The 26,366-nt window shown below is 38.0% G+C and overlaps 3 protein-coding genes across 10 annotated transcripts; 1 reads left to right on the top strand and 2 right to left on the bottom strand.

The window, feature by feature from the left end:
- Positions 1-1,629: 1,629 nt before the first annotated feature.
- On the bottom strand, positions 1,630-9,527 carry zcchc8 (zinc finger, CCHC domain containing 8). 3 transcript variants are annotated; one of them, XM_027009292.2, is made up of 14 exons: positions 9,349-9,527; positions 8,152-8,194; positions 7,970-8,044; positions 7,760-7,865; positions 6,926-7,003; positions 6,703-6,806; positions 6,508-6,573; positions 6,219-6,279; positions 5,974-6,101; positions 5,520-5,662; positions 5,248-5,363; positions 3,766-3,852; positions 3,556-3,670; positions 1,630-3,066 (listed from the first exon to the last, which is right to left on the bottom strand). In XM_027009292.2, the coding sequence occupies exons 1-14, from the start codon at positions 9,512-9,514 to the stop codon at positions 2,195-2,197; spliced, it is 2,160 nt and encodes a 719-aa protein (XP_026865093.2). In that variant the 5' UTR covers positions 9,515-9,527; the 3' UTR covers positions 1,630-2,194. The 3 variants fall into 3 exon arrangements, with proteins under 3 accessions (XP_026865093.2, XP_026865094.2, XP_026865095.2); XM_027009293.2 differs by having other exon boundaries at positions 5,526-5,662; XM_027009294.2 differs by lacking the exons at positions 7,970-8,044; positions 8,152-8,194; positions 9,349-9,527 and adding an exon at positions 7,347-7,461 and having other exon boundaries at positions 7,760-7,852.
- A 1,038-nt stretch (positions 9,528-10,565) lies between these two features.
- On the top strand, positions 10,566-15,145 carry si:ch211-110p13.9 (uncharacterized protein LOC562347 homolog). Of its 3 annotated transcripts, none has more exons than XM_035525857.1 (5): positions 10,575-10,600; positions 11,027-11,229; positions 11,328-11,457; positions 11,583-11,716; positions 12,847-15,145. In XM_035525857.1, the coding sequence occupies exons 2-5, from the start codon at positions 11,107-11,109 to the stop codon at positions 13,642-13,644; spliced, it is 1,185 nt and encodes a 394-aa protein (XP_035381750.1). In that variant the 5' UTR covers positions 10,575-10,600; positions 11,027-11,106; the 3' UTR covers positions 13,645-15,145. The 3 variants fall into 3 exon arrangements, with proteins under 3 accessions (XP_035381752.1, XP_035381750.1, XP_035381751.1); XM_035525858.1 differs by lacking the exon at positions 10,575-10,600 and adding an exon at positions 10,607-10,866; XM_035525859.1 differs by lacking the exon at positions 11,027-11,229 and having other exon boundaries at positions 10,566-10,600.
- Positions 15,146-15,576: 431 nt separating this feature from the next.
- Positions 15,577-24,069, bottom strand: rsrc2 (arginine/serine-rich coiled-coil 2). Of its 4 annotated transcripts, none has more exons than XM_035526535.1 (10): positions 23,955-24,069; positions 21,051-21,195; positions 20,402-20,442; positions 19,168-19,343; positions 18,280-18,471; positions 17,618-17,734; positions 17,232-17,359; positions 16,856-17,121; positions 16,555-16,644; positions 15,577-16,263 (listed from the first exon to the last, which is right to left on the bottom strand). In XM_035526535.1, exons 2-10 carry the CDS (start codon positions 21,133-21,135, stop codon positions 16,081-16,083), a joined length of 1,278 nt encoding a protein of 425 aa, XP_035382428.1. In that variant the 5' UTR covers positions 21,136-21,195; positions 23,955-24,069; the 3' UTR covers positions 15,577-16,080. The 4 variants fall into 4 exon arrangements, with proteins under 4 accessions (XP_035382428.1, XP_035382430.1, XP_035382432.1 ...); XM_035526537.1 differs by having other exon boundaries at positions 18,280-18,468; positions 23,955-24,068; XM_035526539.1 differs by lacking the exon at positions 23,955-24,069 and adding an exon at positions 19,967-20,045 and having other exon boundaries at positions 19,168-19,365; positions 21,051-21,102.
- Between the last annotated feature and the right edge of the window lie 2,297 nt (positions 24,070-26,366).

The raw sequence follows: 26,366 nt of genomic DNA, 5'->3' as shown, positions 1-26,366 counted from the left end.
ATCCATTATGGTGATGTGCAATCTTGAAAAAAATCAGAATAAAGAAAGATAAACAATTAAACATCTAAACACTATAGCATAGGTATACTGCATGGTATAGGTTGCATGTTTAACAACCCTAACCAGCTGATCTCTTAGTTGATCTTGAATTTGTTTATGAAGGTGGCAAGAGGAAATTATGTAAGTGTCTTTCAGTGGTACAGATCATAGGCATAGGTCTATAAAGATGTGAAAAAGTAATATGGTCAGATAAGTTATCCTTCACAATTTTCTTGACAAGTGGGCAAGGGGCATGTGTGGTGTACACCAAGAGAGCAGAACAGGTTTGACTGCTTGATCATTTAAAAATGAATGACTGCACAGGTTAGAATTGCAAGGCCTTTGAGTCTTTCCCTACTGCTTTGGAAGCAAACGTCTTGAGTGTATAACAAGTCGTGAATGGCTAAGATGTTAGTATTCTCCCTCCCATTTATTGTTGCAGCACCACTTATGACATTCTGTAGCCTTCAGTTCTAGCTGATGCACCATTCAGAACAAATGACTATGCATACGATCAGCACCCATTCAAACATACCAGCACGTGCTATATGTCGGCCTATTTATCTTGCTAAGGAACATTTTTCATATAATTGAGGTCAGTTTTTCTCCTGTTTACTCTCACTGGCACAAACACTCAAACACTGTACAAAGTACTGGCTGCTTTCTGATTATATGAAATTTTTATAAATTTATACAATTAAGTTTCTTTCTATATTTGATTTGATGTAATATACTCATGCTCACTAAAGCCATTCTTTTGGGTGACTGGTACTAATCTTATTAAATCGGATTGGTTGGTTGCATCATTCTACAGAATCTGCAGTTACAAACATGGCTGAACACTTGCTGATGAAACTTATGGTATCCAGACTACAAGCTGGTGGAAATGACCAACAGAATCCTATCAGACAACTTCCTTTTCTTGTGCACACAGGCTCAGTTAAAGTGGGGCTTCATGGATCTGGTTCAGACTGGCCAATTTAGAATCAAGCCCGATTGCATATCTAAAATCATTTCCACAAGGTGTGTCACACAGTGCACACAACCTGCCCAAACAGTAAAAGCTGTCTCAATACACTACACCTCTGGAGAGATCAGGTTTAAATGTCAGCTACCTGCTGCTTATGGCAGCAAAAACTGTGATGGCTTAGACTATTTGATTTTTAAAATGACAATTGATAACTTCATAACGAAAAGCTGGTGGAACTTCAGGGAGGAACTCTTAATTGCACAGCTTCCCGCAGCTTGAGACTAGAACGATATAAAACACATAACTAAGGGCTCCAGTGGAGGAGTGTCAGTGAACAGTTATGATTTTAGTAATGTCCATCCCATTTCATGACCATGTGTTATAACTGATACGCCAGTACAAAAAGTGTTTAGAAACACCTAGCAGGAAGCAACATACACCATTAACACCGTTGCTGCCATCAATGGGTAGAGCAATATATTTGTCATTTAAATAAATAATTATTTCCAGTAAAAGTTACTTAGAGGCTAGCCTACTACACAACTGCTATGTGATGAGGTCTTTAAAATGTGTAGTGCCTCAGTGTCCAAGGGAAGAGAGAAAACTGTTGAAATCGTTCATTCTGAAGGTCAAAAAGACATTTTATTTCCATAATTCTCTGGACATCTGGACTCTAAACATCCAGCCATTAAAACTAAAAGCCAGAACAGGATGGAAGCCATAAAATATCATCTTTAAAAAAATAATTTAGAGCTAAAAATAACTTCCAAGTTCATCAGCAAGGACAGGAAATGAACAGACAGGAAAACATTGGCTGTGCATTATAAGTGAAGACAGTACAACTGAAAACCAGAATGTTAGAGTCTTGAGTAAAAGAAACAAACAAAAAGATTGATTATAAAACTGTACATACATAAAATACTTAGTATAAAGTCTAAACCACTGATACAAAAATTGATGTCTGATTAATTATAAAAGCACAAACCAAATTAGCCAACCTGTGTTTGTTGGAGACCTTTGTAAAGGGGAACTAAAAATTCTTAGTCCTGTGTGAAAAAAGATGGGGAAAATTTGAACACCAAATTGTTCGGCTGTGGTTTCACGTTTTCTCTGGAGCACCCATAAAATAGAAAACAAGTGAATGCCCAGACATACAGACCCATTTCATCATAGAGAGATCACAATCTACTTCTTGTTTTTTAACTGATTTCGAGGGGATCCTTTTAGCAAGTCACGGATTCTAAGGTAAACCCCCGTTGCCTCAGCGACCTCTGTGAACTCTGGAGTATCTTCAAAAGGAATTATTCCTTCTGCGAACTTGCTTCGGTGGGGAACAGCCATTACTTTGGGTGTGGTGGGTTCTTCATTTTCCTCTTGGCTATCCCTCTCTAAAACCTGTGTACTCATTCCTTCAGTGACCTCACTTAATCCATGTTTTTCTGCATCATAATCATTTTTCTGAGAAATCTCATCCAGAACAATGAGCTCATCATAAGACTCTGCTCCCATATTGCTCAAGTCTTCAACAAGAGCATCCTTTACATTGTCATCACTGATTTCATCTTCGTAAACTTCAGTTACCTGTTCTTTAACAGGTGAGGTGGGCGTGCTAGGAACCTCACTATTAAGGCTCGAGATCTGCTCCATCTTCACCGCTTCCATGTCTTCGTCCATCTCGGTATCAGGCCTAGCTGATGGAGACATGGGGGGTGAGCCTCGACCAGGTGTACCTGAGGCGCCCGTCTCAGAGTCACTGTTGGCATTGTCAGCGCTCTCAAGAGCTGCCCAGAGCAGTCGCTGCTGTTCCTCCAGCTCCTCTAAGGTCAACCCATCTTCGGACTCCTCGCCCCCAGCCCCACATTTGCTTTGCGGGATTGGAGAGGAATTCGTGGGGGGTGTCAGAGGAGGAGTGCCTTTTGGAAGTGGAGGTGGGGTGGGTGTAACAGGAGGTGTTCCCAGGGGTAAAGGTGGGGGTGTACTAATGAGAGGAGAACCAGGGGGAAGAGGTGGCTGAAAGCGGAACCCTTCAGATCTTGCTCGCCCAGCAGCATCCTGATCTATTGATGCACACAAACACGAGTTACTTTTTAAGACAGAAATTTAATCTAAAGCAAGCCCCCCCACCCCACCCCCAAGTTGAATATACTATAGAGCTTAAATCTCCTATAAAATAAAATATAGCATTAAAATACCCATGCTAGATATTCAACATGAATATCTACATGAATTCTAGAAATTCACTATGAGAATGCAAATTCTAGAAAGCACAAACTACTTCCAACAGTGTGATAGGGTGATGGAAAGAAACTGTCACTAATGTTAGTAAGTTCTTAGTCAGAACAATGTCAGCTAGAGACACTGTAATTAGACCAGTAGTCAACTATGAAAAGGTTCTGCAGTATAAGAATAACCAAAACCTTAGCAAACAGCAGTAGTTACTCTGGGCAGTAACTAAAAAACAATAAAACAAGGTTGAAGATTGCTGTTTCTGGCTTAAAGGAATGTGTAAATGGCTTTTTAGTTTACAAAGGGACTAAGGCCTCTACCTGAATCTGTATCCATGTCTGAGCTTCCATAAACATCAGAATTAGGCCGCTGTTTCTTTGTCTGCTGTGGGGTCGATTCAGACTCATGACATCTTTTATTTATTTTGGACACGGGCTGTTGACAAATAGGGAGTCACGATTCACACATGGACGCATATAAAATTGCATGAGAAGGAAATGCAGAAAGTAAAAATGAGAGGATGCATTTACCGCCGGATACATGTTAGACAACTGAGTAGCGAATGTATGCTTCCAGTGCTGGGGTTGCATTGGGATGGAACCGAAAGCCCTGTAATCCTGTTACAGAATTTTTAAAAAAAAGAAAAGAAGAAAAGAATAGAAAAACAGGAGTAGAGTTTTTGAAGTTTCAGTGGCATGTGTGACTATATTATAATTCTGCTAAAACCATGTGTGTAGTCATGACTAAAAGGGCAGTTTTTTTAAATCAGAATGAGAAAGATTTAGATATTGACAATGGTTTACATGTATATAAGATGTGTTCTGATTGGCATAATGGCACCTTTTTAAGATGATTGAAAAAGCAGTAACAGATCCCTGCATAGAACATCTGGCATCGACTTGGAACAATATCAATAAGTAATCTAGTGCCATTGGTGATATCTACCAACATCTTAAATCAGTTCATGCTGTTTAACATGTAATGTAGAAACAGTTGTATCACATTTAGAGAAGAAAGCAGAAATGGGTCATTGTTTGATGCACTAACAACTCAAGAGAGATGGTTACTATGTAAAAGTTGATATTACACAGTATACAGTCATATGCAAAAGTTTAGGCCAGGAATGGAGAAGTCCTGTCTTAGAGTGCTAGAATCCAGCAGAATCTCACGAGTTTTCTGGTTTACTAGGAGCAGATGATCCTGGGAGTCCAGCCCTCCAGGGGCACTGTTCAGAGTCTGGCCCCTGCTTCAGTCAACTACAGTCCTTGTGTTTCAGCATTCTACAAACTCAAATGTGATGCATCTTAATGAATTTTAAAGCTCAGTTTGATGACCAATTACAATTGATTTACTTTTAAATATTGAAAATAATGAAGAGAATATATTGCATGTGCAAACAAGCTCGCAAAAGTTTCAAAACTAGAAAAATGTCATGTTTACACAGGTTGTGTCAAAGTGAATGTTCAATAAAACATATAGGTTAACTAAGTGCCAAACCTTTTGCTTAGGTCTGTATGCTGTGGGAAATTGTAGGGCATGTGTAGCTTCTACAACAGACTCATGCATTCTACTCATTTGCTGGTCAAAGATTGGAGCAAAAATGTCTCCAGGAAGTCTCCAACTCTGGAATTACTTGATACAAAACGGCTAAGGCGAGATTAGCGAGTGTTTCCTTGCCATTTGTTTAGGTAATGTTTTGAAGAAAAGTCAAGACTCAAAGCAATTTACCAGAAATTTAAAAGAAAAAAAAAAAAACTTAGCATTTACCACTGTAGCATGAAATGAGAAAGGTTTCAAACGCCTCCAAAGTTTCACCACTGTACCTCTGCTGTTTTGTGCCTAGAAAAAGCAGCACCGCTTCTGAGACTCTTGAAAGAGTTTTCACCTGTACCCTACGACAACACTCCAATATTGGCTAAACACATTAACTTAAGAAATGACGAAGGAAAAAAAACAAACAAACAAAAACAAACAAACAGACAATTTCTAGTCCAAAGCCACTATACACTTACATCCCTAATGTTGGAAGGTGCAGAAACATTGAAACCGGGGAAATCCACTAGCTTTGAGACATCATAGGATATATTTTGGTTACGGCCATTCATGTCTTCCTCGTCATCGCCTGATGCTTTGAAAAGAAAAGTTTTGCAAAGCTTTCATAATGCTCATTAGGTTGCATTCTGAACACTATAGTCAACAAAAATGCTCAGCATTTTAAGTAGATGAGGAAAAATGATACAGCTCTCTTTTAAAGCACTGCTCATTTTTAAACAGTAGAACTTACGTTTACCGTCGTAAAGCATCAGGCCTGAGTTCTCCATTTCTGCCTCCTTTAGCCAGCCAGGTGGATAGCCCAGTTCCCTCATGCGATAAATGAATGGTGGAAGTGTGTTAGCAACGACCCCAAGGGCATCCAGGAGTTCCTTACTGGAAAAAGCAACATGAAAATTAGGGAAGTGAGGGTATACATCATGAGTCATCACACTGGTGGTATACAAAACATACAAAAACACTTCTAAAAACAGATCGCTTTAAAATGTTGATTAAATTTAAATTTACTGTATTAACCAATTTACAACTGAATACAGATTTTCTGGTCTCAAAGATTTTCCTAAAAAATTTTTTTTCTGAATTTGTTAACAATTCTTACTCAGTCCTCTCAAAGAACACTGCCAACACTGGCACATCATGTACTGGCAAAGTGTATGAAGTAAGTGCTTATTAATAATACATCTGACCTCACAATTCCTGGCTTGTACTTAGCAAACCGCTCCTCTACCTCCTCGGCATGGTAGCGCTGGTTACACTGATTGCTGCCCTGTGTAAACTGTTTTCGCTTCTCACTAATGCGTGCCATGTCTTTAGGCTGTGGGGTGATTGCAAGATTAAATCATTACATCATTTAATAAGATATGTTATATCTGCTCATATTCAGTTAAATCAATTTTTGGTAAATGTGAGTTTTGCCTCAAAAAGAAATTACCTTTGGGCAGTCTCTCAATTGATGGTCCTCAGCCTCACAATTAAAACAGCATGGCTTAGGTCTGTAAGGGATATCACAAATAAAACACCTTATGTATGAGTTGAAGTAGACCTTGTTCTTTCAAAAACTGAACTTAAGGCATTACTGAAAAGAACACTGACAATTGAGCTGAAAAGTAATGAACGCAGCTAACATCATGAGCACAGGTCAGAGATCCATGGGAATTCAGTGTATTGCATCTAAATTAACTTGCCACAAACAAAGCTTCTTAGCAAACATCATTCCACACCTTTTCTCCTTGATCTGCATCTCTTGGCCCTCTAAAGCGATTACTTGCCCAAAAACTTGTGGATACCTTTACAGTCATGATTTAGGAAGTCTAAGTAACTTGGGAAATGCATATATGAACATCTGAAATGTATAAATAGTAAACTACAATATATACCACAGAACAAAAACAGAACAAATATGATCTTTAGGATACTTTGGGACCTCCCATCCCTCGGTCAGCTGGGGGTTGTCATTGAGAAGCGGCTGGCCAAGTTTATCGAGACAGAAGCTGGTGAAATACAACACACTTCCCACAATCTGCAAAATAAGAACATACATCTTAAGTCTGAGGACTGACAGTCAGCAATAGTGTTCATGTCTCTCTCGGGGGAACAGGAATACAAATGTGTGTGATGGAATTTGTAAGAAATACCTACACTAAATGCATCTTTGATCTGTTTTGCAGTTGAACAATCATTTGTTTTGTGGTTCTCCTCCATGACAAAACTTGAATTCTGTGATATGGCAATAGAAAGCATGAGGCACCTCAGTCTGTACACAGTCACAATTGGAGCATGTTCTATTCCATTGACTGTAAGGCACAAACTATATCAACTAAGATCAAAACTTCAAACCTATACACACACATATTTATATATATATATATACACACACACACACATATATACATACATACATACATACATACACACACACACACACACATACATAGTATGTTCACAAAGATTTGATCCTCGTTCAGGCTTGCTTACTTTCTATATGCAGATCTAGTGAGAAACACTTAGAAATCCAAAGAAAGCAAGGTACTAAAATGTTCAATTTATATGATGAAATTACATTATAATTTAGTCCAGGACTAGACTTAAACCATGTCCAGGAAACCACTCCGTGGAGCTCATCTCCGCTTACATAGCCGCTACTACAGCATTTGGCTCCATCCACTTACACTGGCCTGTTTCAGAGTGAGATTTGAATGAGGCACGATCAGAACAGATCTTATATAGGTCTTAAAGTTGCAATAACAAATTGCTTGTTGAATTTTAAGGGATAAAGAGAGGTTGGAAAATAATGAATTTTGACTATTTTTGGAACAAAGCCATATAGATCTAAGTGGACAAGGAAAAATTCAAAATAATAGAAAAATTTAGGAAATAAGCTCTTTAAATAAGTAAGTAGCTTTAAAATACAGGGCAAAGTGTATCTACAGGGCACAAGACACAAAATGAAGACGCGTCATGAAATTACTCTACCTGTGGGCTAACGTGTAAAGCAGAGCCTTCTTTGTCATTGTTTTGTTGATGCTGGTGTTTCTGAATGAGCCCATAGATGAAGTCTTCAATTTCTTGACGATACTCTCTGAATACATGTGAAAACAGAAATTTGGCTGCTGAATGATTTTTAAAACAAATAACCAGAAAACCAACACATTCAGATTAACAACTAAGACTACAGATACTTACTTTGAGATTCTGTTGTTTCCAAAAAGAATCTGACAGAGTGGTCCATCAATTTTTGAATTTACAACATTTACACCTCTGAAATAAAGTCAGCAAGGGTACTTTAAATCATATCACACATTCATGTTAGCAGACCACAAACCATTTTGCCTATTAAAACATTACTCCAAAGCATGCTAACTTACGTAGGTCGACTCAAGAAATTTAACTTTCTCCTCAGTTCCTCATGTGAATTATTTGTTAAGGGCCATAAAGAATCATTTGTGTACCACATGTACTGGAGTCAAAGGGACAGTTCTGAAATATTCTGATAATTAAGTTCTGATAATTCTGTAAAGAATTTTCATTTGCATCCCAAGTATTTACAAAGAAAAAAAATGTAAGTAATACAACAATATAATGAGAGAGGAGGTTAGTACATGTACTACATGTACTTTGTTAAGATTAAATCACATTGTGCATATAACGTATTGTAATTCATTTTCAATACCTCAATGATAAATATCATCATTAGTGAACCAATGAAATCATGTCAATAAAAGTATCGTTCGTCATAGTAACGTGGGACATGACTTATTTTTTCAAATCACACAGCAGTCCATAAACAGCATGTATAATCCGCTTTTAAACGTGTACCTCTCTAAACAGTCAACACAACTATGACTATGGCGCAAACGTAGATCATGTCTACCAAGACTTTGGTGTTGATTTGATTGGTTTTCGGTTTAGTTTTAAAGTTGGAAAAACAAACGGGTTCTATAAATAACGGATTAGGATGCGAAATATTTGCACTACTTCCAAAATTGACAAAACATTAGGCATCAATTTAATGTGTACATAAAGTGACGAAATGAACAAGGAAAAGAGCTATAGCTACCTTCAAGGTCTGAACGACAGTGAAAGTGAAAGAAAGCTAAGCTAATTCAAAAGTAATTTGGCTAGGTAGCTAGCAAGCAAGCACTGTTGGGCAGAACGAAATACGTTTCATTGTGCAACACATTAAATTCGGAAGATGTTGCAAACAAATAGAGATAACGACTAGAACTAGACTGAAGAGAATATTGTAATTTCAGCCTAGTAGCTAGCTAACGCTAGATAAACTGGCTGAGACTACTGCTGGGCTGTCTATGTAACATTAGCAAGCTAGCTAATGTTAGTTAAGATCATTCATGACCGAAAAGAAATCCAGCACATTGTGCTACGATGCAAGAAACCAGTAAACACATATTCCAAACATTAAACAGCGCAGTCCAGTTTGAGTTTCCTCCAAGCAAGAAACATCGAGCTCTGAACTGAAAGCTACCGAGGTTAGATACTACAGAGAGTACGCTAGCTAGCTAGTTAGCTTGCTAGGACATCTTAATGCAATGGATAAAGGATATTCTCTGCTTTCAGTTGGCCTATTGTCTCATCACACTCCTCTAATTTTTCCCGGAGCTCACGATCATCTGGAGCTTCTTCATCATCCGTAAACCTAATATGTTTTGCAACCGGAGTGTCTTCTTCGAGCTGTTCGAACAGTTCTCTGTCCCCGAACTCAACCTCCATGTTAGTTCGTGTTTGGTAACTATAGTTCAAAGGGGAATACGAAGGCACGCGAGGACGCTGATTGGCTGTGAGACTACGGACAGGAGCAGGCACGAGCCATACAACACCACGAGGGTGAAAAGGTACTTGGACACTGACACGTTAACATGCATATAGCGACTAAATAAAATGTTAAAGACTTTTACCTCAGAGTACTTGTTTAGTTGTATACAACAGGTCGAATTTCATACACATATTTGGGTTATACCATGTTTAACAATATATATAACTGAACTAATTGTTCAAATGTCTCACAGTAAGTTTACAATTGAACGCTTTCTCAGCACCAAACACTGCTATCTATTATGTCATTTTTGATTATGTTCGGCTTGACATATCTTTATTTTCAAGTAACGCTTGGCCCAATGCAAAGTACTTCTCCCCTCTGTAGAGCAAACAGAACATAATCCATAAAAACTATACTTCCTATAGCCCTACTGTTTACTACTATCATATTTTAGCATTCACTTTTTACTTGTTACATTTTTACTAACGGGTGGCAAAGATCTGTGACTAATACAAGTAACCTAGCTCACCAACAAAATAAATCTCTTGTCCATTGTCACAAGCATTTAGCTGATGCTATTATCCAAAGCGACTTACAATTCTGACTGAACACAGCCTTATACATGGGGATAGGTTACTCTCTTGCTGCAGTGTGCCCAAAACCTGAACGGCAGTGGAATTTAATCCAATTCCGGACTCCAAATCTAATTAGAAGTCCTGGATTTTGTAATCACTGGTAGCCTAGTTAAATTGGTCAGTTGATTTAACTGATTGCCTTCTTTCCTTTCCCTCTAGGAGAACCTAGCCTTTGAGTTGTGATTTGAATGTGCTATGATGTAAATTAATTAGTGATTCCAAAATCCAAGTTCAGATTTTGAAGCCCGAAGGTGAATACCCCTGCTCCAACTGCAACATTAGCTGTACAATGCTGCTTTCACCTGTGAATGGCAACACGCACCTTCCGCTTCTGCTCTGAGTTTAAAGCGGTCAAAGAAGAAGAATTTGCGCATGCGCCGTTTGAGTAGTCTGCATATCGGAGAGGTAACGTATGGAGTTTGGTTGTTTTAAGTTCTCTTAACGATGGTTTTTTTTTTTCTTTGAGTCACACGAAACGGTCTTTATTGCCCTTATTTTCTGTAATGAATAACAAAGGTGGCGTGTGCGACAGCATAAAGGCTCTTTGTTGTTTTGCTTGTTAGCCAGTTTGTTTAGCTTCGCTTAGCTTAACCTAAGATAGGTAAATTAATAAGAACCTGAAACAAAGTCTCACCCACAGGCAAATTCAAGAGTCGTTTTATGACTACCAGGTTCATGGAAACTTCATACATCGTAATTGGCCTTGCAATCAAATAGAATTAGACCTTTTAAATTCTAAATTCTATTTATCTTTGTTTCTTTAAAGAAAGGACGAGTTGTTTGCATATATAGAATAATCACACGAACTGTCACTTTATCCGAATCTTACAGGGTGTAAAAAGCCAAGATAAAAGGTTCACTAAATATCCAGGAAGTCCTGTAGACTTTAGAATAAACTGGAGAACTAAATCATGTCGACAGAGAGCATCTCCGTCATCAGTTTGCCATCCTGGGAAAGTGGTAAAAGGAGGATTCGATTCTTGTATCTAGCTGGCAAAAATTCATTTAAAGTTACCAGTCAAAGTACAGATGAGGTAAATGTATACCTTTTCATAAATGCCCAGCTACCTTGTAAATATCTGAAAAAAAGTAAAATGGATAAAATCAATGACTTGGTTCCTTAATTTTTAAGGGGCAGATGATTCCGCTCTTTCTTGGAGCTGATCTCTTTACTGACACAGATGTCCGCACTGAAAACCATCCCAGATATCATGCAAAATTTGCAAAAAGGGGACTGGCAACTAAACTAATTTTCTCCTCAGGTATTAAGCAAGATTTTCATCTCTGAACAATTTTTCTTTCTGTTGAATACATAAATTTTATGATACGGTTGGAAAAGTACATGGACACCACTCTACTGAATATTTTGTCTGTTTTATGATTACAGACATCAGGCTCCAAGGTATACGAGTTCCTTGTTCCAGAAATAGTTTGTGGTTCTACTGTATTCATGGAGTGTTTCGAGTGGCTTTTGAGCTTTACAGTAAACAAGATCAGCTTTCAGTATTGGAATCATTTCAGGTACTTTATAGTTTTAACTACCTTAAATTTGAATTATTCTCTCACTTAGTTATTTTACAGTAACACAACACTTGTAATGATAAGTGCCTAGTCTTGATCTCTGCTGTCATGAGCTCTGCACAGTTCTATGAAATTTGTACTGTGGAATTGAATGGTTCGAGTCTGTTTTACTTACATATTATGGCATATAATGTATGTGAAGGAAGAAGGCAGTTAATCGTGGCCCATCATATCTTGGGGGTTGTGCCTCACCAGTATATAACTGATTTATTTTAATAGCATGACACTTCCCCAGTTTCCATTGCAGGGCTGCTGTTTGTTTAGTGACCCTACAATCATCAGAAGATTCAGGGCACAAAGAAGGACATGGTATAAATACAAAAATAAGGTTACAAAAAATATTAGAATAATTTGGAATTGGGACAGGGTCAAAATGGGACCTGGTGCCTGTCAGTATTCCTCAACACAAAACTAAACAAAAATAAATTCTGTTTATTTTAACTACACTAGGACTGTTTAATGCCATGTCACTAAGGCAAGGGCAATTTTTATTTGCATGGCACATTTTCATACTTGAAGCTAATTCAAAATGCTTTGCATAGGAAAATGAAAAGATAATGAATTAATGATATGAACTAAGAGGTTAATAACACTAATAAAATAAAAACCAACTAAATGTGAAATACTAAGATAAAGTGCTGCAGAAATAAAGGCTTACAGTACCACACTATGTATAAGCAGCATACATTTTACAGGTCTGTAAGAGATCCCTGAAATATGGATATGCATAGTAGAACAAGGAAGAGTACAGCAAAAACAGAGCACACAGATCCTTAGTATGGCTAATAGGAAGACTGCTGTGTATCGCCATCCTCAATAGATGAAATCTGACCAATATAGCTAACCTAAGTTAATTAAAATTATTTTCAAATAATGACAGTAATGTGTTCCATTTTTATTCAAGATTTGTAACCCCAGAAACTTGGAACACCACAGTGACCAATCCAAAAAGTTCAGAAAAACACTTACCAATCCATAAAAGAAGACTAAAAACAGCCATGTCTCATAGCATACTGTAAGTATATTGTAACCTTTAATTAAAATGTTTGTATGAATGTGTTACTTTTCAGGAGCTCTGGAAGTCTCGGATCAATGATGACCTATTAGATATGGCCTATAATCTTGATATCCAGTTAGACTTGCAACTACCAAGAGATCTAAATCATGCAATAACAAGTAGTAATATTCCAAATAATATCTCTGCATGTAGTCATGCCTATTCAAAAGGTCAAGAAATACCAGAAGACTATGTGACCTCCCAGCCATTGCATGGTCTCCCAAATGATTCACTGTCTGCTGACCATGACTACTGCTCCATATCAGAACAAGGTGAGTCTCAGCAGTCAAATGTACTAACTGAGAGACTCAGTAGAATAGCAGACAAGGTTAAATTCATGACAGCCATGGAAGTGAACCAAAGGACCTTCTTGAAACTTCTGGATTATGCTGAATATTGGATTGGTGGACAACTAGATGAGGAAAGGCTAACAGAGACTGTAATGACATTACTTCAGACCCATTCGCAAGGCTTCTCCGTCTACTCCAGTCCCCTGCTACAGGCTCTCGGGGGTTGGCTGGGTCAGCAGTTTCATGCAGCCAACAGCAGCGTAAGCCACCAGGTTGAAGGTTTCAAGATGCGACACATCGAGCACATTAAGGACTTGCCACCTGCAGAGGAACTGGCAACTGAGCTTTTCCCTGAAGCGATGCGGAACCTGCTGATGCACTGGATGGGTCTCAGTGAAGAAGCAGCAACATGGAAAAGACTAAGTGAATATCCTATTGTACTGCTTGTCCTGGAATTTGTCAACCATAACCTCATCACCGGAGTGGCCCATGTACTGTATTCTAGTCTCATATGCCGATAGATTGATATATTACAAGTGGTAGTGTGCTTACAATGCTACTGTATTTTTGACACCAAATAAATCCCAGTTAATTTTATAACAGTCAGATGATGTAGTAAATTTAATTAGTAAATAGTAGTAGTAAATTAGTAGTAAGTTGTTGAAGTTGGCTTGTTTAAGGAACTATCTGGAAGATTTTAGAGATTAGGCAGGAATTTTTGCTGGCAGACAAGTGATTGGAACTGTTGCAGCTGTACAGTACATAGGCCCAGAATCTAGTGTTGGATCCAAGCTTGGTAGTTTATATCAAATCTAATGTAAAACATTACTCAGATGTATAATCAGGCTTGGATCTACTGTGCTAGAAACATCTTGCATATAGTTCAGTTTAAAATGTTATCAATGTCCCTAAAGGGTTTTTTTAAATGGAATTTCCAGTTATCGTGGGGATTTTTATGCACGGAACTGCCAACAGATCTCAACCACGTTGAAACAGTGCACTTCATCATAAAAAGATGCATTGACTTGTATTGTCTTGATGATGAATGAATAGACATTCTGATTTAATTGAAAATGTGGTTGTGAACTGTGCGTCTTCTCTGAAGTGCTCATCAGTACTGGTTTACAGATACAAATTCTACCCAAAGTGCATGACCGTCGTATGCCATTGGCAACCCAATGTACTCAAAAGAATGAAAGGATCCCCCCTGGGTTTCATTTTGACTTGCATTTAACAATAAATATAGACAGCATTATTATATACACAAATTATCATTTGTACTGTACATGATACAGTAGACTACTTACTGCAGAGGGGCAAAATATTGTGTTCATGATTATAAAATATGTTCCAACAAAGTTTTACTGCTACTGTGAGGCTAGGTTTGTGAACCCTTTAGAAGTTTCTATATATTTCTGCATGATGACCTAATTGGATTGTTTTATCATGTCTTAAGTAGATAAAGGACTAATATTATATAATTAATATATTTTTAATATAAATAATCCAATATGTGAGTGGCAAGTAAACATTTCTGTAATTGTTAATTAGTCTTGCTCATTGGCTTGGAGAAACTTTAACCCATTCTTCTATACACCACAGCTTCATCTGAAGTAGTTTCTTTCCTCTCATGCTTGCTTTAGGACCTTATACAACATTCTATTGGATTACGGTCCGTATTTTGATTATGAACAACTTGTGTGCTTAGGCTCGTTGTCTTGCTGAATGAACCACATTCTCTTGAGTGCACATACAGATGGCCTGAAATTTTCCTTTATAATTTGCTGGTATAATTTGGAATTCATTGTTCCATCACTGTCAGCAAGCCATCCTGAATACAGATGCTGCAAAACGGGCCTAAACCTTGATACTACCACCACATTTCACAGAAGGAATGAGGTTTTTATGCTGAACTGTAGCATTTTCCTTTCCCTAAATATAACACTTATCCCCTTGACATCTGACTACTACATACCTGGAAGTGGCAAAAGTATCATTTTCCTCAATAAATGAGTAATTTCTTATTTGGTTCTACTTTTTTTTAAATGTATGCATAAATCTAGAAATGTCTCTCGAGTTCACAAAGCTTCCAGCATCACTGTGTTTTTTGTCTTCTTTGAAAGTAAATAGCAGCATGGTGATCATAACCATTCCTCATGCTTACAAGAAAACTTCTCTCAGCCAGAGATGATTAGACTGAAATCCATCAACAAATTCATTGCTTAAAAAGTATCTATGTATTTAGTGAATTATTCAGTGTGCATATTGACCACTTTGTGATTTGTTGATTTACCAGTATATAACTATAGTACAATTTAAGTCTTAGAAATCACAACCAAATTGATTTAAAAGGACATGTACCATTTGAAAAAATTATTCTTCTGTTCTAGAATTTATTTAGGGTTATTTTTCAAAAACTGTTAGTTACTTAATAAAAACTGACCACAGCAACATTTTTCATGAGAACTAACAAAAATTTAATCAGGCTGTCATAAGCAGTTACAATAGCTTGGCACACCTGTTGTGGTACTATGCCAGTGTCTTACAATGCAGTCAGGTGTTACTCATAGCAAGATTCTAAGCAACAATGATGCTCTACTCACCTGGACAACCTTGAATTATAGTAAGAAAATAAAAACATAATAGGGGGGAAAAAAGGTTACAATACCATTAGCCTAATTCTAATATTCTGAATCCCTCTTAAAGCTCTGCAATACCATATTGCACCTTTGCATAATTTTCCAGAGAGATTCGCAGTACTAGCCTAACAAAGATGTAAGACCAATCACTTAGGTGTATTTACATGTGGATCCTTTCTAGACAAAACTGGTGATGTTTGAATAAATTACAGATCTGATGCAACCAACATCCATGCGATTTAAAGTTTCAGCTTTCTATACACACATAAAAACCCAGTTGAACTTCTGGAGACATTGATGGAAGAGTATAAACAGCACTCAGATGGCATCCATTCCTCGTGAAGAAAAAGACGAAGAGAAGCCAAGGCCCATTCCTCTCTGCGTGTGTGTCTGTGAGCGGGCCATCTCATACTGGACGTCCAAATTGCGAAACATTTCTTCCTGCTGCTGCAGTGTCTTTAGGCCTTCTTCATTGAGCATACCAGAAGCTCCATCATCAGCCTGTGAAGAAGATATGCCACAACCAATGGTTAAGACAGGGCAGTACTTATTCAGGCTTATGAATGCTGACCTGAGCAATTACTAAATCCATAAATGCTTTATGAGGAGCAGTCACAGTATAAACACAAAGTACATATTCAAGCATAAAAAGGACTACATTTATTATTTATCAGCTTGAAAATGAACTAAATACCCTCAGAAAGATTGTCTTTGTTAAAACAATTTTTTTTAACTTCTCTCCATTAAATATTGATACCCAACAATAGTTTGTTTGCTAAAATCTGAACTTACTTTGATGCCCATTAATTTGCGGAACTTGACGTTTTGGTCCTTATTGCCAAAATTTAGCTTCTCCCACAGTTCAGCTGTTTGTGACTTGTCCTTCAATACAAAAGCACATGTTTCTGAAATTAATTTCACATTACATAGAAATAAAATCATGTACACTTTCACTCAACATGCAACCAAATTCTCTGATAATTGGTATAAGAAACGCTTTAGTGATGGCTTGCCGTGGGGACCAGTTTTACATCAGTGGGTTAAAACTGTGCCTAACAGTAGTTATTAGTTTCACTGAACTGCAGTGTCTTACCCCATCCTTCTTTCCCTGCCACAACAACTTCCTTTTCTTCTCTTGCTCAGCAAACTTCATGGGGTTGACAGCTGAGGGATTATAGTAGCTTGGTACAGCAATGCCCGTCTCGGCTAACGTTTTGGCCTGTAGGGCAGCCATCTGTGCTGCCATAGCGATCTGTGGTGTGACCTGCGTTCCTGAAGCCAATAGTGCTGCCACATTGAGGACAGGGCTGGCTGCCGCAGCCGGGACATTTTCACAGAGCAGCGGCGTCGCTACGGCTGCTGCAGGAAGAAAGATCACCGACCCCATCAATCCAACGCCTTAAGAGCCTTTCCCACACTGAGGTGGATGAAGACAGTGACTGGCAGGTGCTGCCAGAGAAGACTCTTACCTGCTGCCATCTCCTGTTGCTGCTGCTGTTGTTGCTGCTCTTGTTGTTGCTGTTGCTGCTGCTGTTGTTGCTGTTGCTCCAGCATCTCTTTCTCTTTCTGTTCTTGGAGTTTTTTAGCTCTCTCCAACCTAGCAGTGTGGCATGGTAGAAGTAATGATGTAAAAGTACATTTTTTTAGCATAGAGAAACCCATTTCAGATATTTTACACATCAGATTTGAGCGGAATTGTATACAATCGTGATATACATTGTAAACCTTTGTAACTAAAAACTTTTCCTACATGGTTGAGGAATGCATAGTTTCGAAAAGAAAAATCCTAATTTATACATTTACCCTCAAATATACATTAAAATCTCCCAAGACAACACTTAAAGTACTATGCTACCTCCTGGCCAAAGCCTCTTGGGCATCCATGGCTGTGTTTCTGCCCCTGAAAGCCACAGGACTGGGTGACTGGCTATGAGTCTTCCTCTTCGGTTTTTCACTCCTCTTTTTCTTCTCCCTGATGCAACAGTAATAGATTCAACAAATAGTTGATGCCATCACAATTCTTAATGTGAAAAATTCAGAACATTTTCATATTTGAAGCACTGCTGCTTGAAGACAGTACCCTTTTAGCCATACTGCGGAGCAACACATGACTAACATTGAATGTAATTCTTAAAATGGCTATTTCTCTCTCAGTACTAGGCAGGGTGTTCAGAGTGATCCATGATTGCACAGTAATGATACAGCAGGAATATTTAACTTCATCACTACTATAATAGTATAACAGTATTAGCTATGTCAAGTGGAAACATTTTTTCATACCTAAGCTGTTAATGAAATTCTGTAAATTCATCAACATTCAAAATGCTAAATGAACTTACACCTCTGGCTAGCACCAATCACTCAACATTCTCCTCTCCAAATGTGTGTGCACTTGTCACATCTTCAGAGCAGATTAATAAATAAAAGTTATTGTTCTATATCCAGGTGTGACCAAGGTAGCCATACCACCTCAACGGCATTAAGGCCAGAATGTCCAAATTCCCCCAGGTGCCTCACCTGCTCTTACTGCGGCTTCTGCTGCGCTGTCGGTGTTTGCTTCTGCTGCGCTGTCGGTGTTTGCTTCTGGAGAGGGAACGGGACCGGGACCGGGACCTAGCCCGCCTCTTCCTGTCACGGCTTCTTGATCGTCTTTCACGGCTGCGGGACAGAGACCGTCGCTTGTCCCGACTTCGACTGTGATGTCGTCTGCTACCACACAAATACATGTACAAGCCACACAGCCACAGTGAGCTCCAAACATATATTTTAATACTTTCTTTTTTAAAATAATCAAAACTGGCACCTTGAATTTGGTGAAAGTGCAGGCATCTGCTTCAAATACATGCACACAAAGCTGCATAGACTCCTAAATATTCATGCTATCCGTTATGCTCCGTGTCATTCACAGTAGCAGACCAAGACATTTTTTGTTTCTGGAACCATTTGTAAAAAGTTAAGTTGTACCTCTCCTCATTCTGTTAGACGGTACATGTGTCTATAGACTAAACTAAAGGTGCTGGGCGGTCTACATCTAGGACATCTACGTTCAAGGTAAAAGAGCAGCACATAAATCATAAAATTATTTGAACTGTTTTCATCTAACTGAATATCCAATGAACGATATCTTGAGCAATTAGTCTGCCTAACCAAGTAAACGCTCATTAAAACCACAGAACAAGGGTGTAAAAAAGTATTTGCATAAAAATGATGGAAAAACAGCAGTGTATTCTCTCAATGCAGAATATAGACAGTGAATTATCAGAAATGTGTCCAAGAACAGTGTGTAATGAAATTAGATATACAATTTAACCATTAGGAAATGCAGAAACACTTGGGTAGAACATATTATTGAACTAGTTTTTGGGCATCATGTAGACAGACACGTTGGATTGTCCTATATCTCACCTTTCCCGTGAGCGTGATCTAGATTGACTTCTTCCTCTAGAGGATTTCCTCTCCTTTCTTCGATGTCGGTCCTCTGTGCTGTCTTCAGAAAGTCTCTCTCGGTCCTTATCGGAATTCTGCATGTCCTCTGATCGGCTGTGCGATTTCAGCGACTTCTCAGAGTCTCTCCGCCGCGCCTGTTTTAAGAAGAAGTGGTCTCTTTCAGGAAAATAGTGTGACAAAAAAAGTTAGTATTTTGGTCTGAGAACAAGTAATTCTGAAGAACCATAACATGTACAGTCCTGACTACCCCCTCCCCCAAACAGCTCGCCCTCATAACCTCCAGATTATCTACACTCAAATCTCTGGGCACACATGAATGACGCCTACAAAAAAAATATATATATATAAAAAAATAAATAAAACAGGGAGTGAAGTGCAAAGTTATTCTGTCCTACCCTAATGTGAAAAGATGCATGGCTTATGAAGTCATCAATACATTTTAAGCCTGGTTTATTCCGTTTCCCTTTTGATACATGCACTTTGTTTTGTTCGTGGGTTTTTTTGTTACTGTTGGGTTGTTGTTTTTTTTGCTTTAACACTTGCAGTTTTTGAGAAAGCGTTCTTAGGCTCTGAAGCATGATTGATAAAGTGACATGTATTTCCGATGTGCATGCACATAGGTAAAAAGACAAAGGTCGCTGAAGACTGCAAATCTTACTCTACAGCAACTCATGTTGGGGGGGAAAAAGGGGCATTGATTTAGGTTGCTAGACAAACAATTTTTAAGCAAGTGTAAGATTGAATGGCTGATAGTTACCTGTCCAGTTGTAGGCATATAATTTTGCTATCTGTCAGCAGCGTCTTCAGTTCAGAGTGTCTCTTCGTGCATTAGCACGCTGAGTGTAATTTATTATAGAAATGTTATCATGTGAACTAAATACAGGCTTTTACCATAAAAATCCCACACAATCTGTAAGCTATTTCAGTGGTCTCTAATTTCACACACTGACATGTGAGAGAGCGAGAACCGAAAATAATAAAAAAATAAAAAAATAAAAAACCAAAAACAATTACCCCTCAAGGTCTGAATCCATAACTAACTGACAAAAACTTAAAACTGGCATTTGTCATATGTAAACCTTCATACTTACCACTGGCCTAAAACTAGAAATGCCAGCTGATAAATTTACATTAATGATGCGACCAAATCAACTTACGTCTACGTGACTGAAATGGACTTTAATTTAGTTACCTCTTTGCTTCTGCTCCGGGATCTTCTGTGTTTCTTGTCACCTGAAATTGGGAAGAATACATTTAATTGCAGAGCAAACAATAGGCCCATTTGTTTGTGCCAATCTTATGCCACCTGAGACAGACACCATTTTGTTAAATGTGAAAATCTCCATAAAATAAACATCATTCTATTACAATGTTGCACATTATAAAGTGTTGTTAAACAAAATGCATTTTCCTATAACAGTAGTAGTTTTGCACTGAAAATGTAATGACAACAGAACAGGGCTGGGATGCATGAGGCTACAACTGCATCTTAAGATGCAGTTTCTGTTCCTGCACGTTTAATTGAATTTCCACATATACTAGTTGGCTCGGTTAAACCTTCTCATCACATACTTGTTTTGTCTTGTACTAAAAACCATAATTTCACTATAGAGCACTACACTAGAACTTCATCACAATCCTAATAATGAACTGCACTTTGAGGCTCTGATTTGCAGTGGTTCAAACACCTGTGCCCCAGAAAACAGTACTTTGCTGAATATGGTTAAGACAGGAACATCCAGTGTCTCTTATAGCTCTATTCATGAGCTTTATTTTTGACTAGTTTTAACATGAAATCCACTAAAAACTTGTCTTTCTTTGTATGCTAAAAAAAGGATTACCTGATTTGCGTTTTCGGTCTCTTGAACGTGATCTGGACCGTGAGTGATGTTTCGTACTCCTGGGAGATTTAGAAGAAGTTTCCATGCTGAATCTGTCTCTCCACGTCAAAGGCTGAGCTTCTAAATTGTTTAGGGCGTCATTTGCCTAAATGAGAATTAAAAAAGGGGTCTTTTTTGCATCTGTTGCTGTTTTTTTTTAATCATTCAAGGCAGCAAACTAGGGTACAATATCACCCTATATCACCCCTAAAAAAACAAACAAACAAAAACAACAACAACAACAAGATTTCCTTGGGGCTTCAAGTTCTGTCACTGAGTCAAAGTAAAGTCCCAAGTCTATGTTTTTGTGCATCAAGTGCTACAAGCAGGGGTAGTTAAATTTAACATTCTGCACAGGCCACTTGGGCCACCAAGTCAAAATTTAAGGATGTAGCCAGAATTTTAGAAATGTGTTTATCATACATGTTGTATTTACAATTTGATGCAAATATTGATTTGAAAACTTCACATTAAGAAAACTTAGTGTAAAACTAACAGATAGCCAAGCTTGTGAAGCCAAGCTTCTCTAGTTATTTTACCTTATCTCTAAACCACAGCAAAAGAATTACTTCTTCTGACTGCCTTTTAATTTACTCTTAAAAGGCCCAAAGAAACTAAATCTTTTAAAAAATTTATTTCTAATTAGATGAACCTTGCTTTTCTGGGCTTAAAATGTACATAAACAATGTGTGTCCTACGAATACCATTCCAAAATCCAGTTAAAAAAAATATATATTTCAGCAAATTTCTCCCTTTCCCATGTAAACTTGACACCATTATACTGTGTATAACATGTAATCTCCGTCAGAAAGCTGATTAATATTTCATTTATATTTCTGTCTGTTAATTTGATAATATATAAATTTAACAGTCCAATTTAGAACCATGCAATCATTTTAAGTGTTCCCTGGTTTCTTAAAGCTGCTGTAATTGATTTTGAAGTTCATGCTAACTTCCACCTGACTTGGCCACCCCTTTCGTTTAATGCCATGCTTTCCACCCAAACCTTTCTACAAAGCTTCTCCCTTCAAAGCCATGCACACCCATTACATAGACTAACCCTCAGAATAACCACTTTAGTGATACCAGTGACAATGTAACAGAGCTTAGCCAATAGGTTCTAAAAATAAATCCTTTATATCAGCTTTAAGTAATGCTAGTTGCACCTATTTAATGTAATGCAAGCATTTGTTCAGACTATCTGCAGCCTAGCAGACATGTCTGAGTCCATATAGAGATTTTAAGTAGACTTGTCAGTGTCCATGCATGGAAATGTAAGCATACCTTTTACTCTGTATACCACTCTGGGTTAGTCCATATTCAGACACAATCACTCCCATCTGTTACACTCATAGGGAGTGTTCATACTTGTAGTTTGGTTCCCTTGGTCCGGACCAAACAAGAAAATGACACACTGCTACATTTTAGCCTTGGTTTGCTTAGCGATCACACACAAATCTACAAGCAAACCAAATCAAGTTAAAAAGTGATGCATGATAAAGTCTATGAGCTTAATCTAGTTATCGAGGTTGTGTACATCTAGTGGTATTTTAGAGGTGGATAAAGGAGTCAGAACTGCGCCAGAAATTCCTCCGCTGCACATACCAAAGAAGGTACGCTGCAAAGAGAAGACGACGTACCTTTCCGATACCTGTACATTTTTGTGTTCAATGCACCCTGTTCTGTGGCGGCGCATTTAGTATCGCGTCCTGTGCTTGATTCGTTTAGATGCCTTTGCTTTCGTATTGAGTTCACACTTCATACGTTCACCCACCTGCTCAGGCGGTCTCCGTCCGCATGTTTGGTGCAGAATAGAATTCGAAAGGAAGCGTTCACACTAAAACTGCACCAACAGCAATCGCACCAGGGTTTAATTGAGCCAGTAGTCTGCAGAAAGACCCTGCTACGTTCAGGTAGCGCTGTCTTGTTTCCCTTTGAAACATTAGAAGCTTGACGGGTCTACCACTAGAGGGCCAGTCTAAACATGCTAACTGACACCCCGATTACTTCTCTCACTGAGAATAAGATATAAATTAACTTAAGAAAAACGTACTGATAAAAACGCTCTGGCACACAGATTTTAAAGTCAGTAATTATCAAGTCCAAATCGAGTCACAAGTATTTCTGATTTTGGACTAAAGTCCAAAAACCTGTTAGACATCATACTCAAATCTAACATTTATGGACATGACTGCATAAACACACGTAACAAATGGTTAGGGTTAACCTAGTCCTACGCAATACAATATATACATCGATTTAAGATCTTTGTTCTTACTCCGTTAACCAACGTAAACGCATCATTTGACATCCCTCTAAACTACTTCTGGCTTATTACACATCTTTGAAAACATTTGCCTTTTCGAAGCTATATTAAAAGTGTAATTTTCTTTTCTAATATTGTGCTGTTATTTTTTCCTTGTTAGGCTTAATGTAGAAATTTTCATTTTGTTTTTGTTAAATTTGCTTCCATTGTTCTACAAAGCTACGATAGTAGCGTTAGCCAACTAACCTAACGCTAGTATAACTAGCCAGCCAAGTGGCGTTGTTGCAAAGAATTACGCAACTTTAGGTATGGTTAACGCTATCTGAATCGCATTTTCAACTGTTGCAAATGTTTGCTAGATACTAAAGCGGACATTTCACGCGGTCAAAAAAAAATTGAGCTAGCCACCCAGCCAGACGGTCGTTTTGTTTCCTACGAGTTTGTAAGGCCGCATGGCTAGCGTTAGCTTGGCTAGCGTCACCATCCGGCTGGTTGAACTTAGCATGGTCGAAGATAAAAGACCAATCCCTGAAAATGTACCGTTTAAACATCCTCATTCAACCAATATAGTTCGTAAGCAACGTTAAGCCGACACTTACCACCTTTTGAAACTTCAGAGACCTCAAATCTGTTTATTTTAACCGTATTACTACCTTGGAAGCTCGGTTTCGAGTGTCACTGTGGTAGTTGGCTAAAACAATACCTGATAACCCGGATGTCTTCCGTTTTCCTCTTCCTCTAGTTTTTTAAGACTTCTTAAGCTTTTTCAATGTATACGTGACACGTGTAGATTTAATGATATCAATAAATACCGTATAGCAAATGTTAGAATATAAGACGACACCTTTTATTGGGGTATGTTAACAAGCCCTTATGTTATTTATCCACTGCGAGGATGTTAGCAGGCCTGCTAACTACATATAAGTCATACGTTGGCCATTCAACTATTTGCAGTATTTCATGATTAATGAGCTGTACATTTTCATTTTCCATGATGTGTGTGACTACAGTTAATTATATTTGTTAGAGTGTGAAACTGTGGTATGTCCCATGTTAATGCAATACATGTATAATATTTAATTTTTTTAATATAAATTATTATAATTTTAATTATAATTTAAATAACTCTGGATCATTTGAACTGAAACACATTTTAAGACAGTAATCCCCCAACAGTATACATACACAAAACTGGTGGGGAAAATGGGGCTACTCATGAATCAAAGAATACCACCTACATGATGGAGGTTGTCATAGCTTTAGCCATCTGTGAAGTTTTTGCTGCTGTTGATGTCACTGCCATCATTACAGCCATCATTTGAATTCAGGGAACAGAAACATATTAACTACATTAATATGTCCAAATGCCTCAATATTCACTAAGTGTAATGTAGAAACTGAAATTAGTTAAGGTCAAGGAGAACTGGGTTGAACAGCTCATAAAACTAAACAGAGATACAAACCTACTAAATGTAAGGTTAACTGCAAAGAAAATCAGTAGGAAAAGATTAATGGTTGCAGTCTGTGGTTTGATGAGTCACTCAGCCTTTTCCTTAAAGTGCAATATTATTAGGCAAGAGAGTATTTTGACAATATCATCATTTTATGCATATTTTCTAACTCCAGGCTGTATAAACTTGAATGCTTATTGGATTTAAGCATATCAGGTGAGGGAGGATGTGGCCTAAGGAGATCAACACGCTATATCAAGGTGTGCATAATTATGAGGCAGCTTCTTTTCTCAGGCAAAATGGGCCAAAAAAGAGATTTAACTGACTCTGATCCTGCACTCTTAAAATAACTAAGATATTGGGGTGTGACCACAGAACCATCAAATGTTTTGTTGCAAATAGTCAACAGGGTCACAAGAAACATGCTGAGCAAAAAAAAAAAAAAAGATGCAAATTAACTGCCAAAGATCTGAGTAGAATCAAACGTGAAGTGACCAGGAGCCCGTTATCCTCCAGTGCTGTCATATTCCAGAACTGCAACCTACCTGGAACGCCCAGAAGTACTCAGAGGCATGGCCAAGGTAAGGTTGGCTGAAACCCGACCATCACTGAACAAGACACATAAGGTGAAATGTCAAGACTGGGCCAAGAAATATCTAAAGACAGATTTTTCAAAGATTTTATGGACTAATGAGACCAGAGTCACTTGATGGACCAGATGGATGGGCCCATGGCTGGGTCAGTATCAAGGAACAGAGCTCCATGTCGATTCAGACACCAGCAACGTGGAGGTGGGGTACGGCTATGGGCTGGAATTATTAAAGATGAGCTAGTTGGACCTTTTGGGGTTGAAGTTGGACTCAAAATCAACTCCCAAACCCATTGCTAGTTTTTAGACGACACTTTATTCAAGCAGTGTTACAGCAAAGTATGCATATTTCAAGAAGACCATGATCTTTATGCTCCATGGCATGCATTAAAGTAGTCCAATGTGTTGCTAGCCAGTAAAGGCCTTAAAGATGAAAGAATAATGACATGGTCTCCTTCCTCACCTGACCTAAACCATATTGAGAACTTGTGAGCACTTCTTAAACAGGAGATTTACAGTGAATGAAAATAGTACATGATCTCTGAACAGTGTATGGGAGGCTGTGGTTGCTGCTGCACAAAAAGCTGATTGGCAACAGATCAAGAAACTGAGAGACTCCATGAATGGAAGAAGAGGGGCCATATTGGTCACCTATAATGTGCTATATAATGTCAGAAATGTTTATTTGTAAATTTTGAGTTTGTTTATTATTCTCACTTTAACAGATGAAAATAAACAAATGAGATGGGAGAAAATTTAGATTTTCCATTTAGTTGCATAATAATTCTGCACACTAACGGTTGTTAAGTAATTATGCACACATATATATACTCCTAACAAAACCAAAATCTCACTTTTTCTTCTTGAGGTTTATTAACAGTTTGGATTGACAGAGAGCACTGTAGATGTTCAATAATAAAATGAATCCTCAAATACAACTTGCCTAAGACCTGTATGTGCTAATATTCCAC

This window comes from Electrophorus electricus, chromosome 5, assembly GCF_013358815.1.
Source record: "Electrophorus electricus isolate fEleEle1 chromosome 5, fEleEle1.pri, whole genome shotgun sequence".
Lineage (NCBI taxonomy): Eukaryota > Metazoa > Chordata > Actinopteri > Gymnotiformes > Gymnotidae > Electrophorus > Electrophorus electricus.
This window is presented reverse-complemented; position numbering and strand designations above follow the sequence as displayed.